We start from the raw sequence: 16,156 nt of genomic DNA, 5'->3' as shown, positions 1-16,156 counted from the left end.
GAATTTTTTGTGTGCTGCAGAAATAATTCTACAGCGTTCAGCCTATAAGTTTTTATTATCTCTAAAAGAAGAGGTAACAATGATGTATACAAATATCCAGCAATTAAAGATGTGATGTTACTTAACCTTTTTTATGTTTCTCTAAATCTGTTACACATTACACCCAGCTGCGAGCTGTTGTCTGCGCTCATCTGTACAGTTTGAGCAGTTTGAGTTCTCTGATTTGATTCTGCTAATTTGTTGGTTGGTATGGTTACCACTGTGTGAAACCTCTTCTGTGAGTCTGGTGGCCAACACTGTACTCCTGTGAGTACATTTTTGTTATTATGTGACTGTGCTCTGTGAATAAATGAGAGTCTAGGATGTCTGGGTGACACTTCTACATATAGCATTAGCATAACACTTTCCACATACCAGACCCTGTGTGCAGTAAGTTGCACACTGCAGTAGATGAATTCTCTCTCTCACTGCATTTGCAGTGACACAGAGGGGCAGTCATATAGCCAATGAAGAATTAGTGTACTGGTTTATGCTTAGACATTGAAGGCAACTGTTTATTTCCTATCATCAATGCCTAGTGATGCACAGGAGGTACAGCAACACTCATGTTGCTGCACAAGCCCCCTTATGAAAAGTGTCTAGCCTTCAGCATGGAAGAACTTTCAGCGAATGGGAAGCCAGTATAGGTGTCTCCTTAGTTATTATGTCTGTGAATTACAGTGAGAAGGGACAAATTGTCATCTTAGGATTTTTGGTTAATATAACCCTGCCTCAAATTAAGGTGTGAGAACCAGAGAGCTGTAATTGAATCCCAGTAGGTACTCCTTGCTGCCACCTCTACCCTGTTGTATCCAGCCATTCCCAGCAGATGCATACCAGCAGAAGTTATTTCGCTTTGTTGAAGAAAGAAAAACCTGGCATGAAAATAATTGCCCCAGACTATTGAAGCATGACCTCAAACCCTGCATTTTATATGCTTCAGCCTCAACAACCATTGATGATGATGATGGTGGTGTGCCTAAACAGGGAAATGAGATCATCTTTCTGCAGGAACACAAAGAGTTTTGGGGCAATAGAAATGAAACTTGCATTTTATATAGTAGTTTAGTTATCACTAAGAATAAGTTAGATTATGTAGGTGAGTCTCCATAGAATGCTTTATTTTGCAAGTGATGCCTCCTTTCTGCTGCAGATGCAATTGACTGAGTTATTTATGCTATGGCTGCAATTTGAAGCTTTACTCAGTTTATAGGATATTGTCATATGCTGCAATTTTTAGTCATATTTAGCTAGATCAAAATTAGGCTGGCTAGGGCTGGGTCGTCTGATTTATTTGCATTTGTGGTGAAATCAAAAACTGAATTGCCTCCATCTACATAGCAATAGACTGTTTTGAAGAAAAGATATTTTTGAAGGCAAACAGGTAATTATACAAGGTGGTATTATAAAAGTTATGCAGGTCCACTTTATAAGATTCTTCAGAAGTAGAGATTTGCAAAAAGCTCTTTCTAGACCTGCTAGCCTAAAGTCTTAATTTTGAAGCATATTATCCTTTAAACTATGAGACAATAGTAGTCTTGACTTTTTCTAGTTGTTGAAATCAGGACAAAAACATGTTCACTGAGTCCTATGCTTTATGAAAACTACTTAAATCCATTTTATTTTTAAACTGAAATTTTATAGGCAATAGGCCTGATTTTAATTTTATATATGCTGATGTCAAATCAGAATAGCTCCTCAGGATTTTTCAGTTTTCAACTTGGGTGGAGACTGATTTAAAATGTATTTTAGTGGAAAGGTCCTTATGAATGCTAGCATAGTCACAACAGCCCTTTGAATACAATTTTTGTCAGTTTAGTCAATGAACAGTCCCCCCACCCCCAACCCCCCAAATATACACTTTCAAATGCCAGATCCAGGTCATTTTATCAATCCAGCATGTAACGTGTATTTTGAAGTTAGCTTTTAGCACAGGCATTTGTGAAACCAAATATTGACAGAGCTTGAGTCCACCTGCCACAATTAAGGTGCCACTTCCTAAGCCTGTCAATTTCATAGGCTTTTGCACTGAGTACTGGGCTGATGACAGTCGGGGAGGCCGCTTCAGGCCATTAGTCTAACCACGTTGGTACCTATGCTGCCTGCACAACCAAAAGCTTTTTCTTTCTGCCCTGGACCCAGCCTATGCTCTCCATAGCTGTGAAATGCTGCACAAGCAGCTTTCTTATTCCTCCTTCCAGGAGAACAGCCGATGTCTATATATCTGTGTCTAAATAGTCAAATATCTTGTCTAAATTTCTTTGTCAGAAGCTTTAAAAAGCCAATGTCTTTTCCTCATCGCACCCCCATCGTCTTTTTCAAATAGCTTCTTGTTTCTTGGAAAAAAAATGCTTTTGTTCTGCTAACAAGAAACTCATTACATTCCAATTCCATTTAATTCCACTTTCTTATTCATGGTATTTCAGTAAAAGGAAATATGTACATATGTGTGTCTGAGGGATGTCACTTCATTGTGACTCTGGTAGAAAAAAATACCATAGAGCCAGATTCCTCCCTCCCCTAAAGAAAATGCAGTATTCTCAGGTGTTATACTTCCTTGCAAACAGTCAGGTTTTAAAAATAAAAGTAAAATTTTTAAATATCATGAAAATTAAACACCACTGGATCTCCCCCTACTAATAAATTGCAGCAGCATTTAACAAGACAAAGTCTGACTTATATGCTGTGTAGTAAAGGGAAAGGTCATAGTTAGCTGTGTATATAAAAACTGTGTTTAATTCTCTGCATGCAGCCATTTTAATGTAAAGTCAAAGTTAAAAGTTGGTTCAGTCACGGATGAAGTGCTGTTGAAAGTATCAGCCTTACCAACTGTTTTATTTTTAAATGATTTCTTTCACTTCACTCCATAAAATAACAGCAACTTTCATTTTACTTTACCCACACACATAACATATCCTTCACCCTAATGAAAAACAACCGAAGAACTTAGCTGAACAAAACATGAATACTCAGTAAAAGCTAGCAAGGCTTGTTACATCTGATTTCATACTATGTTGTGATAGTTCTTTTTTCAAAGATACTGCCTATGGCATGAGAGTCACGAGTATCTTGCCTCAATCAGATGTAAAGGATGTACTGTCTCTGAGAGAGCTTAAACCCACCATTCCAGAAACCAAACAATTTCTTGTAGGCTTGTGACATCACCTGCCAAAACAATGAAATCTTTTTCTTTTTCTTTTTTTTTTTTTAAAAAAAAAAAAAACAATTATCCCTCAGAGAGATCTGTTGAGCTCTCTGCCTTTCACAAGCATTTTTGTGAAGAGATGGCCTTTTGAATGACCTTGTCCTTGGATGCTAGGTGAAGGGTAGCAAATGCAAAGCAAGCACTGGCATTCTTCAGCTTCATTACAGTGCCATCAGATGGAACAGGATGATCTCCACATGCCAAACCAAATTTTTGTTGAATTAAGTCCTCAACTGAAAAAGGTGTAGTGCCTGCCTCTTAGCTTTTGCAACAGAAAGCTTTTTAGCTTCCACAACATAACATTAAAAAAAAAAATACAAAATCTGTATGGTTGTATGTAAACAGTTTAACTCTTAAATTTACTAATGTCAAAGCAGAAATATAGTGTTTAAAAGATGTGCTTGAATGCTGTAAAAAACCTATAAAAATAAAATAAAAAAACCCTGGAGAGATTATATTTTTGCAATTCCAAATAAGTAATGTCTTTCACTGACCTGAAATACCACGCTGAAAAATTATAAGACTTTCTATTATCCTGCTGTATTTTGTTAGCAGGGCAACATCATATTGATAATTGTGTTCACCTTGTTAAAATATTTTGCAAGTCTCACACTAATTTCCTAATAACTTGAAAAAGGATATTATTCAGTGCCTTAATAAATTTCCCCTTGAGAGTGTGTTAATTGGGGAATATTTTCAAGTGAAATTTCACAATAAATAAAGGGGTTGCAAATTCATAGTAAATGAAATTACTATAGCCAGTTTTTAGGTTTAATTTCAGCTCTACTGTAAGATTAACAGGTTAATCAGAACAAGCTTGATTTTAAATCCTGAATCCGTACATAGTTACAATACAGTTCAAAAGATGCTTGCCTACCCCTAATCATACCTATTGATACTCGGATAAACTGGAAAATGTTTGATCCTTCTAGTGAAGGGAGTTACATGTTTGGAGCTGTGTATCACACTGAATGTTGTAATAATGTTGGCACGTGAAATGTCATAGTACAAGAATTTACTTGATAATTGTCTTGAGTCATATGTCATTAGGGAATCATAGACTCATGGGGTAATTCAGGTTGGAAGAGACCTCAGTAGGCCATTTTATCCAATCTCCTTCTCAAAGAGCATGACTTAATTATTTTAATTATCATTCCATGAGAATTTAAGGATTGACCCAAATCACGAACTAAACTAGACAGACAATCAAATACATTGTCTTGAGATTGGGACAATGAGACAGAGGATTCAGTTTATATAAAAGGATGTGTTTCTGATCTGTGAGATCGGGATTTCTAGGTTCTGTTACAGAGAGCAAAGGGGCAAAACATCCAGATCTTAAACAACACAGGTGTCTATGCATGATGTAATTGAGAGAGCCCATTAGTGGAATTCTGTGAACCATGCACTGAAATAAGTATGTTTGGACATGGGCAATAAACTGTGGCTGGAAGAGGAAGAATTTTAGAAATGGCTGCCAGAATTTCCTTTTCCAATATGGGAAGAGTCAAGAATACTGCCTGTTTTTCAGTTAAATCTTAAAAGCTGTGGAAGTGTTGATGTAATGGGATAGGGATTTGCCATGACTTCTTTGCACCACTGTCTTGTTTTCAAAGAAGCTCTCAAATCGTCAGTGTAGTTTATTCAGTTCATTTTCTATGTCAGTATGTTATTCTGCAATGTCAAGACCTAGGCCAAAATGCCTGGGAGTTTGACAATCAGGGGTTTTTTTCTGCTTTATTTGAATTTGATAGAGAATTTTCCAAGGAAAGAGAAAAAGCCAAGGCCCGAGGGGACTTTCAGAAGCTACGTGAAAAACAGCAGCTTGAAGAAGATCTGAAGGGATATTTAGACTGGATTACACAGGCAGAAGACATTGACCCTGAGAATGATGAAGAGGTTGATGAAGAAGGCAAGCGGAACAGTAGGTGTTCTTTACTCTGTACTACTTCTGTGTGGGACAGTTTGACTGCTTTTAAGGGTGTTACACTGGGGTGAATACAGCCTATCTGATGTAGCCCGTGATTTCCAGTTTGCAAAAATGTTTGTTAGCAGGGTAATCATGTCCGTTAATATATTGATGCTTAGTCATGGAAGATAGTTCAGAATCTTACAACAAAATTCTGCTCTGAGCTGTCCATGTCAAAATCATTGTATGCATTCAATCATTACGGAGACTTAAAAATTTTGCTTTATTTGTGTTCTGTAAAAAGTTAGTGCTTACAAGCAACATGCCACTAAGTGTCATTTTAAATCCTTAGTGAAGAAGAATACGTGTTTGCCTGTAGGTGCATGCAATAGAAAAAATAATAATATGAAAAGCTTAAAAAACATGACCAAAACTACAGTCAAGAAACAACCTTGTGCTAATAGTGAGGATTTTTTTGAGATTTGAAGTAGGGAAGTGACTTTCTGGATCTTTCTTTTTGATATTCAAGAAAACTATATAAAATCTTTTTTTACTAGATGTATTAACTGAGTGTGAAATAAATGAAATCTTGTGAGATTTTTGTTTGACACCAAGAAATATAATTATCACTTACTTACAATATATTTATTCGATAGTAGTGTATAGAGTATTATGGGAAAGGTAATTTATGCTGTAGTGGCCCTCTAGTGCTTCTGACCTGAGTCCTAATGCAAAGGAACAAGTTAGTTTCGTGATATTGCAACAACTGCAAAAGTTATAATAGATTTCTCTATGTCAGAAATTTCGAGTAAGGGTAGTATTTTAATGCCATAGTTTAGTAGAGAATATTTTAGTCTCTTAGCCATGTTTACATAGTAGTGGTTAAAATTTTCATGAAAACTTTAGGTGCTGTACGTAAATGAGAACATGGATTCAGGATGTGGCTTATGATTTAATACTAAATGTAAGATTAAAGTCCAAATTTCAGTATATTTACTAATGCTAAATAGCACCTTATTATTCACGTGATACTCCAGAAAGTCATGGTATTTATTCATTTAGATACCAGAGTATACAGAAGAAAATGCACCTGCAAGTGGTTTGTCAAAGGCAACTCAGAATATTATTTTCTGTGTTGAAGTAATACATTATTACTGTTCTTCTTCTTTAGTGCTGCTAATTTGTTGTGAACTATTCTTTTAAGCCATAGTACTTTTCAGAAGTAGTAAAATAGTGAAAATTAAGTGGTTTGATATTGAGGTATCTGTTTTTAAACTTATCTCTGTATTGCATGTAGTGAAGTTTTTAAAAATCTTTATATTTTTGAGTTTCAGAATTTTATTAGTCCTTTAGTTTGCAATAAAAGCAGGGTATGAATCTGTGTTACTGACTGGAAAGAAGCAATGACTTTATGAGAGGCTGGAAGGCAATTTGTGGGTTGATGTTGATGCCAGCATCACCCAGAAAAGAATAATTTATGTCTATATAAAAATCTGTAGTAGAGAGTTCTTATCTTAAGCAGAGCAAAAAGGCCAAAGAGTTCACTACACTTTGATATTGCTACTAATGTTGTGTGGAAGGAATACATAAACTGTGGGTTTGAGTATCAGTATAAAAGCCTAAGACTGAGAAGTAAAAGATTGCACACTTTATACAGCAAATACACTTTGTATCAGACTGCCATGCAGATGTGTAGGTGATGCCGAATTTGCACAGAACATTGGACAACCATGCTGTCAGCTACGGTGCTGATAGACTTGGTTTGTGTGTCTGCAGGTGAAATCCCAGGAACTTCTTCCACCCTGTTCAAATTGGACATTTCTTAATGTGCTGCAAAAGAACCATTTGCTCCAGTGTTCCTTGAACAGTTTCTAGGTCATATAGGCCTTTCATAAATCAAAAATACTTGTTTACATAGTTGTTGATTTTGAGAGAGCTTTTGGCTCTAAACTGTTAACTTAGACATAATTTTAGGGTAAGTTAAGAGTTGGAGGAGACTTGCAGAGTAAAATTAGGAGAAGGAAAGTAATTAAAGGAACTTTAAAGCAAATCCCAATAATTTATTTTCAGGCATGAATATGTATTTTGAGTGGAAATTTCCAGCGAATAGGCAATCTCCTAGCACTCCTGGGTTTGTGCATCTGCTTAAATATGTGGTTTGGAATTTCATTTTTAATGTCAGCTGCAAGACACTGTAAAGGAGAAAGGGTTGCTGAATTTCTCCACCTCCTTGCATTCAGGACATGCTCTGCTGCATATCACTTTGCATGGGGAGGTATGATGAGAGACAGCACAAGCTATCTATCCAGTTATTCTGTGGGAAGGTTTTGGTTTAGGAGCATAGTTATGAAAATGAGACATCTGTTTGGGAGTCAGGTGAAATTTAGCTAGTTATCACCAAGTTAATAATCTTGAGTAGCAAGCTTAGGAAATAAATTTAGTCCCCATACTGGTGATGTGTTTCTAGAACTGTCTTTGAAGCGTAAGGTAGGGCTGGGTCCCAAGATAGGCAGAATAATCATTTTCAGGCTTCTAGGCATCTAGCTACATCCCTACTTTGAATTCCTGAACCTCTGGGTGATCAAGATTACTGCTGATTTATGGTGATGGAAGATCACCATAATGCTCTTCAACGATGTAGAGCAGCTCTGGATTTAGGATACAGAAGATCTCTTCTTTCTATGGCAGGAAAAGGTACAGATTTCAAAGGCAGCTATATCAGTGATTAATAGCTTCTTACATAATACTTTAAAAATGTAGTTTAGGTTCCTGCAACCCCAGCATTTTTAAATTTCTAACCAGAGAAGTCATTAAGTCATTTATATATGAACCCCCTGTATTCGTACATCTCTGTTGCTGATAGTGGGCAGGTATTCAGTGCTGTTGAATAATGGAGTATCTTTTAACTACTAGAATTGTAAATATGGCTTTAGTAAAAGTTAAGTCTTTATTATAAACTAATAACTAGTTACCCTGAAGTCAATGAAGAAACTTCCATTGACTTCAAAGCATTGCGAATTTAGCTCAAAATGCAAAAATCAGTGGGAGGTGAGGGGTTTAGCTCTGGTAAATTATGCTGCCGGTAACTTCAATTTGTTTTGCCTAATGTTGCTTGTGTTGTGTATATATGCACACATTTTTATTTTTTGCGTTGCAACTGCTGCCACCTACTGTGTAAATGCTGGGATTACATGTACTTAACGCGAAGGGGTTACATTGGCTGACTTAATGGAAGAGAAGAAGAAAAGCAGACTTAGTTGCTTTGGTCGTTCTTCCAATAAACATGGTAAAACGTTCTGATTTGCAGTTGAACTTTCTTTTGTGCCAATACTGCATCTGATGTGTTAGCTTTTGAAAGCACATATTGTATGCATTTTCTGTGACAAAGACATATACATCTTTAGCATGTAGACACTCATGCATGCAGTTCTGCTGTTTTAAGTGCATGTTTGAAATAGACTGGTGCTGCAGTGCTCTACCTTCCTAAAGTGTAGTCTTTAATTTGTTTAGCTTTCCACTGAAGTTTCTTTCTCTGTGATGTTCTTGTTGAAGCACAGGTTTTCTTTTTCAAAAGTCAGGTAAACCAGATAAAAAATGTATTTTAAATTCAGGTGTGAAGAATTTAATTAAAGTATTTTACAAGCTTTATAATGGATCATAGTGTAAGCTTAGAACAGTATGATGATAATATTTACTCTTTATTTATAATACTTTTAATGTAGAATCTAACAAAACATAACAAACTTTTACTGTATCTCCTCTTGTTATTGATGGTTTTGTTTCTGTAATTTGTGTTTTATTCAATTTCTTTCCCACCCACAGTGGAGATGGACAGGGGTTTTAGAGTATGATAGTTATTTTCAAATCTACACTCTTTTAATACTGGCAAATGTATTGATTTGACATAATTACAATGGTAGTAATTAGGAGATCTAGTTTTAATCCTACCTACAACAAAGTTATTGGAGCAACTGACTTCCTTGCTGTCCGAAGAATCACTATTGTGGCTCAGTCTGAGGCTGACAAATCTGATCTGGTTACTTTAGAGAATGCAGAATATTAAGTCAGAAATTGCTAGGACCCAATGGACAAATTTTCTACAAATACTGAGTCTGCTTGAAATTATTTGTGTAACAATATGTATTTTCTAATAGCTCACACAGCTTTAAAGGCTGGAATAATTTTTCCATAAAAATTGCTAAAAGGCAGTGGTTGCAGTTTTACTTTGGATATGACCTTAAACACACAGGTTCAGGTTCTGATGTCAGTCATGAAGCAGCATGGAACCAGCTGAAAACTGGCCTGTCATCTGCTGGCTGCAAATGCTGTCTCGCTACTAGTACCTGACCTTGCTAGTCAAAAGCATTCTCAAGTACATGTGCAGTGACTTCATTTCATCTGTGTCTTGCAGGGCAGGTATACCTTTTATGAGTAGGATTTTTCCAAAGTACAAATCGGTGGCCTAAGTCTGTTACTTTCTGTATTTGTGAGACTACTACGCTGATCTGAGTAGCTCAAACTTAAGACTACCACTGGATTAGAAATCCCACCCTAAATAGTTTCCTTTGCATTACCTCTATTTCTATTAAAAGCACCACATCTGTAGAGCATACAACATTCCCAAGATTCATAGTGTCATCCTTCAGGCTAGAAGTGGTAGGTTCAGTGATGCTTCTGTAATGAAGATTGATTATTTTGCTCTCCTTCCACTGCTATACAACCATTCAACCTTATATTGAGCTTCCATGGGCTGTCTATAAAAAGAGAGAGCCTGTAAGAATGTTTGTTGATAGTATCAACATTAAATCTGCACTATGAAAACAGATACCTTGCTACAGTATCATGTAGAACATCTTCTAGTCAGCTCCTCCTTAAATTGAATTTACCCTGAGGAGCTTCACAGTCAGAATAGGTAGTATCACTTCTTTCTGATGTCTTTTCTGGGCATACAGCAGACTTAAGAAAATTTGAGATACATTTGCAATGATAATGTTGCCTCTTTGGGCATTTTTTTTTTGTTCTGTTTTCCTGTTTGACTACCTCAAAATTTTGGTGTAAAGGATTCAGAAAATCCATGTACTGATTTGAGAAAGAATTAGGAGAATTTTGGAGCTCATGGAATTGGTTGGATGTTACTAGCAGCCAGAAGATGAGCATTTTTGCAAGGTTGATCTAAAATTTTTCCAGTATAGTATCTTTTTTAATAATTGTAAGATTTTCTTCAGTAGCTATTGCTGATTATCTGACTAGCTGTGCAGATCACTCCACTTCTGCAGCTCTTTTCCTTCAGCATGTGTAACCAGAAAGCTACCCAATGTGCATCAGTGTGGAAATGAGATCAGTCTATGGATCAAAAATGCATAGCTGAAGTTGAACCAGTTTAAAATATTAATTATATACTTTCTAGAGGAAAACATTCCAACAACAATACTTGCCACCACAATTCAATAATTCAGGGTGGAATTTAGCCTGCTTCTGGATTCGATAGTGACACTAAATTGTCATACTGCAGGATTATGGAATTTATTTCTTCCAGCTCCAGCTGGCTAGGACATACCAATGCTGATGGACACTGACTTGCTCTTAGCTATGCACTAGTTATATTATGTCCTGGAGTGGAGTTTGAAATCCCTGCTCCAAAACCTGAAAACTGTTTAGAGAAATAGTGAACATTATAAGATGAGAAAAACAATCTATTTTCTTATCCGCAGAAATAGAATGTAGTAGTTGATATATTTGACCTATTTTCCATATACTCAGGAAAGTATTAAGCTGCATGCTATATGGGTTGCTTATATTGCCTAATGCAAGCATTCTTTTGTTTGAAACCAGTTGCTATAATTGAAGAGAGCTGATACTCTCTAGAAATCTAGATAATCTTTCCGGAAGGATGCCAGTAAAATAAAGGCAAAAGGTGAATAAAGAGTAGAGAAAATTTGGTATCTTCTTTTGAATACTGAAGTACCAGTTTAAAGATCTCAAAGCTGGCCTTACTGAGATCAGATGGTCTTTCAGAAGTTCATTCTGTGTGCTGTACTTGACCCAATGAACACTGCCTTTAAAAAGCTGTGGTCATGAAATTGAGTCTTTTCAAGACTTGCCAGGTTTTTATTAATGAGAGTGGATGTGGTCATGCAGTTGTTGCTGTTTTCTTCTGGCTAAAGTTTTAATGACTTGCTACCATTGCTGGAGATAGACTTCCACATGGTGCCTTTCTTAGTACTTCTGTCAAGTTTTTCTTTTGGCATATAAACTACAGTGTAATGATAGCTCAATTTCTAATGTAAACTTAACTGTCTATGGTTCTTTTTTTCCTCTTCCATTTTTGTAACACAGTACCTGCAAGTGTCATGGCTCACTCACTCCCCGCCCCCCCCCAGTGGGATGGGGGAGAAAACTGGGAAAAGAAGTAAAACTCATAGGTTGAGATATGAACAGTTTAATAGAATATAAAAAGAAAAAACTAATAATGATAATGATAACACTAATAAAGTGACAGCAGTAATGATAAAAGGATTGGAATATACAAATGATGCACAGTGCAATTGCTCACCACCTGCTGATCGATGCCCAGTTAGTCCCAGAGCAGTGATCCCCCTGCCCCCACTCCTCCCAGTTTATATACTAGATATGACGTCACACGGTATGGAATATCCTGTTGGCCACTTTGGGTCAGCTGCCCTGGCTGTGTCCTGTGCCAACGTCTTGTGCCCCTCCAGCTTTCTCGCTGGCTGGGCATGAGAAGCTGAAAAATCCTTGACTATAGTCTAAACACTACTGAGCAACAACTGAAAACATCAGTGTTATCAACATTCTTCTCCTACTGAACTCAAAACATAGCACTGTACCAGCTACTAGGAAGACAGTTAACTCTATCCCAGCTGAAACCAGGACAGCAAGTCACTAATAGAGCTAGAGCAATAGCCCTGTCTGAAATAGAAACATTCTGGCTGTATTTCATAATTAGCTGAACTGACACTGCCTTCAGTAAGGAGAAAGATTTCCCCCCCTCTCCCTCTTTGGTACTTTGGTTTTCTTCATGCGGTCGTGTTCGAAATGGGCTGGTATTTCTTACTGTGGGTTAATGCATCAAGTCTGGGTAGATTTGAATTAAAATTATATTACTTTACACTTATTCTTTTAAAAATTATTTGACATGTGTTAAAACAAATAGCATTTGTGTGACACTGAGTGACACTTTGTGAGGAACTGGATTCTGGGTACTGCTTTTAGATGAGGGAAGGGTTGATAAATTTGTAACACAAGTGTGAGACACATTGCCCATATGTAATGCTTGCAAAAGCGGGCCTAGCTCTGTTTTCGTGGCAGCGCCTAAGAGCAGTGTATGAAACAAGACTTCTGCACTTGTATTTTGAAATTGCTCATCACAAGTGCTAAAATGTTCATCATTAGGTGGCTATAATGTTGTGTTTCCTAACAGCATGCCAGTCACTCAGCACAAGACAACTATTTCAGTTTTTTACCAGACATGGAAACTCCTTGCATTTATTGCAAAAGGCCCTGGCATTTTAAAATAAAAACTATTTGTTCTGAAGATCTGAGACTATGTCTGAAATTTGTAATTTTTTTTTTCTTAAAACCTTTGAAATTTTAATACTTGAATTTTTTGATATCATCAAAGATTGTTTGCTTTACTTTTGAATGAAATTCCTTTTGAACTCTGAGACTGTAAGCTGTGAAGTTCACACAAGACTAGCAATATTCATTTTTTTAAACTGATTTATAAAAGAGAAGCATGATATTAGAATTGAGGCACTTGCAGGTGCTAACCAGGGATTTTTCATATATAAAGCGATTACAGTAATATTTTAAAAGAATCATCAAAATAGAAGAACCTTGTGAAAGAAGGTTTTGCTGTGCTTACTGCTTGAAGTGCCTTGTTTATTCAAACACCTGCATGGACATTTTTGATCTTTGTTATGCCAACCCTGTGTTTAACATTCCATGTAATGGTGACTTACATTTATGGGGACAGATTCTCAGATGTTGCAAATAGTAGCTGAGCATCTAGCCTGCATAGACCTGTCAGTCTCTCAACTTGGATGGAATTGATGGGTGTGGAAACCAAACTACCATTTACCACTTCCGTGTATCTCTATGTCAGTGTGGAGGCAATATAGAGGCTGTGCAGAGAAACTGTTACTAACAGTTCTCATTTTGTACCTGATCTGTAAGAAAATCAGAAAATTCAGGGCCTGATTCTTGAGTCTCACTTAATTTAAGACATGTGTAATTAAGCCTGCTTTAAACCCCCTTTAGGCTACCAAAAGTGAGACATCCCTAACAGAAATAGGCATTGCAGCCCTTCTGCTTTCAGTAGTCTCAGTCCACAGGCATTGGCTTAAAACCTCTCCAGCAAAACAAACCAAACAAACAAAAACTCAAACAAGCAAACCATCAAAACAGGAGAAGGTACACCCAGGAACACCTTTAAGATACTCTGTTTTTCTCTTGTTCTTGCTGTTCTACAGTAATTTCACTGCATCTACCACCTCTCTTACCTTTTCCTAATTTATATGGTGTTTCTACTGTATAAACCAACAACATTAATTTTATATTTTTCTTGTTCCTGAGGTTTTCCTTTCATGCTTGCTTTACAGACGTGGAAGTAGTGTTCTCCCCTAAGAAGTACTGAGAACTTTAGCTGTTCATCATTTCCTTACACCTTTTGACATATGTTGTCCTCCCTCTATTTCAGTTGATTTGAAGATGAATGGTGATGACCAATCTGCAAATGAGTATTGTCTAAAAAACCACTAGCTACAATTGCTAACTATTCAGTAATGATCTGCTGTATGTACAGTAATTTGCTCTATAACAAATGTAATAATCCCCTTTTTATTAGTAGTAATTCTCATACTTTGTAGTACCCATTCTGCCATTCCCAGTGCTCCTTCCTCTCTGCTCAGATAGTATTTGCAGGCACAATTACTTTCTAGCATCTTACCTTGGTAATTCATAATGGAAATAAAAGCATGGAGTGGTCATTATGATCAGAGTGTCATAGTTTCTATTTTCAAAAGAGCTTTGATGACATTTCTTGGAATTAGCGAGCATATTACAACACAAACTGATAAGCACCTCCAAAGTGTTAGCAGAACACTTCTTAAAATGAAAGGTCACAAAATCTAGCTCAGGGTTATTTCTTTACTAGGGGCAGCATGCTCTTTGTTACAAAACTCCTCTATGTTGTATTCTGTAGTGCATTTTCAACAGTTATGTTGAATTATTGGAAAGAAACAAAAAAAGCTACAATACACTCTGGAATTCTGTGTGCTTTCTTTTCTTATACGAGGAGGACTGATGAAGTGTCTGTCTTCATCTGCTATTCCTCAGATCTTCCAAGCTCTCATTAGACCTGCAAAAAGTGGAGGCATTCCTGCAATAGAACAAGAGATCACATTCTGTGTAATGCTTTGTCTGGCTATCAATCTAAAGCAGTTTCTGTCTCCTAACAGCAAGCATGCCCACCAGTGAAACTGAATCAGTGAACACAGAGAATGTGAGTGGAGAAGGAGAGAACCCAGCATGCTGTGGGAGTTTATGGTGAGTACATGGACTGTTTTCAAGTACCCACCCTCATAATCTCAAAATTTAAAAGAATCATTCTTTCCCTATTGTTTATTTAGCCCAAACTGCTTTCAAGTAGTCAAGGTTTGTATGACACTTGGGGGTTTTTTTGGCTTTCAGCAGTTTAATATTAGACCAGTTACTACAGCATTAAAGCACTCCTAAAATTCTCAAGTTAAGAAGATATAAAAGAATTCAACTAAACTTCCAGTGGAGTCATGTTTTCCTGAAAGCTTTTATAAAATATAATTGCTGTCCAAAATAATAAGAAAAGAACGGAATTCCCCTAAGACATGTAAAAAGAAATGTTTTCTGTTAAATTGTGCATAATCTGGAGAATATGTATTTTTTAGGCAATAACTGACTGTATGGGAGTATTTCTATATCCCATGGTGTTCACTATTTATTTGCTCAGATTTTCATGGCTTCCAAGCAGCTTCTACATGAGCAGTTTATTTACTTAGTTTTAAAGGAGATTTCCTTTCTCTCACTTACAAAATTTGTAAAGCTTTAGGAATGGTATTTCAGAAAATAAATAACAGACAATAGAATTTCAGCATTCATGATGCATTTTGCTAAAAGCTTGTTTTTATGTACATGTAATTCTGATGTATTGATTTGCAAAATTCTAAAGACAGCAAAGTTGTGTTAATTATTTTTTCTACATTTTAAAAAATGTGTTTTCCTTTTCTTCTAGTCAAACCATCTCAAAATCCAAGTTCAGGTGAGTATTTTCCTCTGTCTTCATCACTTTTTTCCTTGTGACTATTTACATATCATGATTATCTCGTATAATTATTCTTTATTTACTGTACTTTAAATTTTACTGTGTGAAAATTCTTCCTAACAGTTACTGGTGAATACAAAAGTAAAGTATCCATGAACACTTTTGGAAATCAGACTCACTGATTTGCTTTGCTGATATTTGTGGCGCTCTCTTCACTTACTAGGAGCATTTGGGTATACGAGCTTCTATTTTCAAGTATGATTGCAGAAGGGAAGTGTTATAAACAAAATTAAGAATTAATAGTCCTGATACTGTAGACCCTGGATGTGCCAGTACAAAACCAATAGGTTTCTTTATTCTGATTTTATTTTCCAGTTTATAGGACATATATTTAGTAATTAGAAAGGATAATTGCACACACAGAAGAGATATTCTGTTTTAAAAGGTTAGGTTACTCTGTGAAGGAACAACAACAAAAAAACCTATGTGATTTAAGGTAAGTAATCAAGTGGTAGACTTAGTGAATTACGAAGGGCAAAGATACTCCTACAGTTGCAGACAACCCACAGAATAAATATTTTTCACAGAAAATTTTCAGTGAAAAAAAGGGACAGTCAAGAAGATTTGGCAACATCTGGCATCAGCAGTTTTGGCAACATCTGGAATCATTCCAATTTTTTAACCC

At 36.3% G+C, this 16,156-nt stretch overlaps 1 protein-coding gene across 20 annotated transcripts in view; it reads left to right on the top strand.

Moving 5' to 3' along the window:
- Positions 1 to 16,156, top strand: part of CACNA1D (calcium voltage-gated channel subunit alpha1 D) — a 238,207-nt gene that overhangs the window by 136,114 nt on the left and 85,937 nt on the right. For all 20 annotated transcript variants that reach the window (XM_069812325.1, XM_069812332.1, XM_069812330.1 and 17 more), the window contains 3 exons: positions 4,999 to 5,168; positions 14,633 to 14,720; positions 15,442 to 15,468. In XM_069812325.1, coding sequence (XP_069668426.1) covers positions 4,999 to 5,168; positions 14,633 to 14,720; positions 15,442 to 15,468 — 285 coding nt within the window. The remainder of the gene's footprint in view (positions 1 to 4,998; positions 5,169 to 14,632; positions 14,721 to 15,441; positions 15,469 to 16,156) is intronic.

Source organism: Haliaeetus albicilla, chromosome 24, assembly GCF_947461875.1.
Source record: "Haliaeetus albicilla chromosome 24, bHalAlb1.1, whole genome shotgun sequence".
NCBI lineage: Eukaryota > Metazoa > Chordata > Aves > Accipitriformes > Accipitridae > Haliaeetus > Haliaeetus albicilla.
The sequence above is the reverse complement of the archived record's forward strand: the minus strand, read 5'-3'. Positions and strand labels throughout refer to the sequence as shown.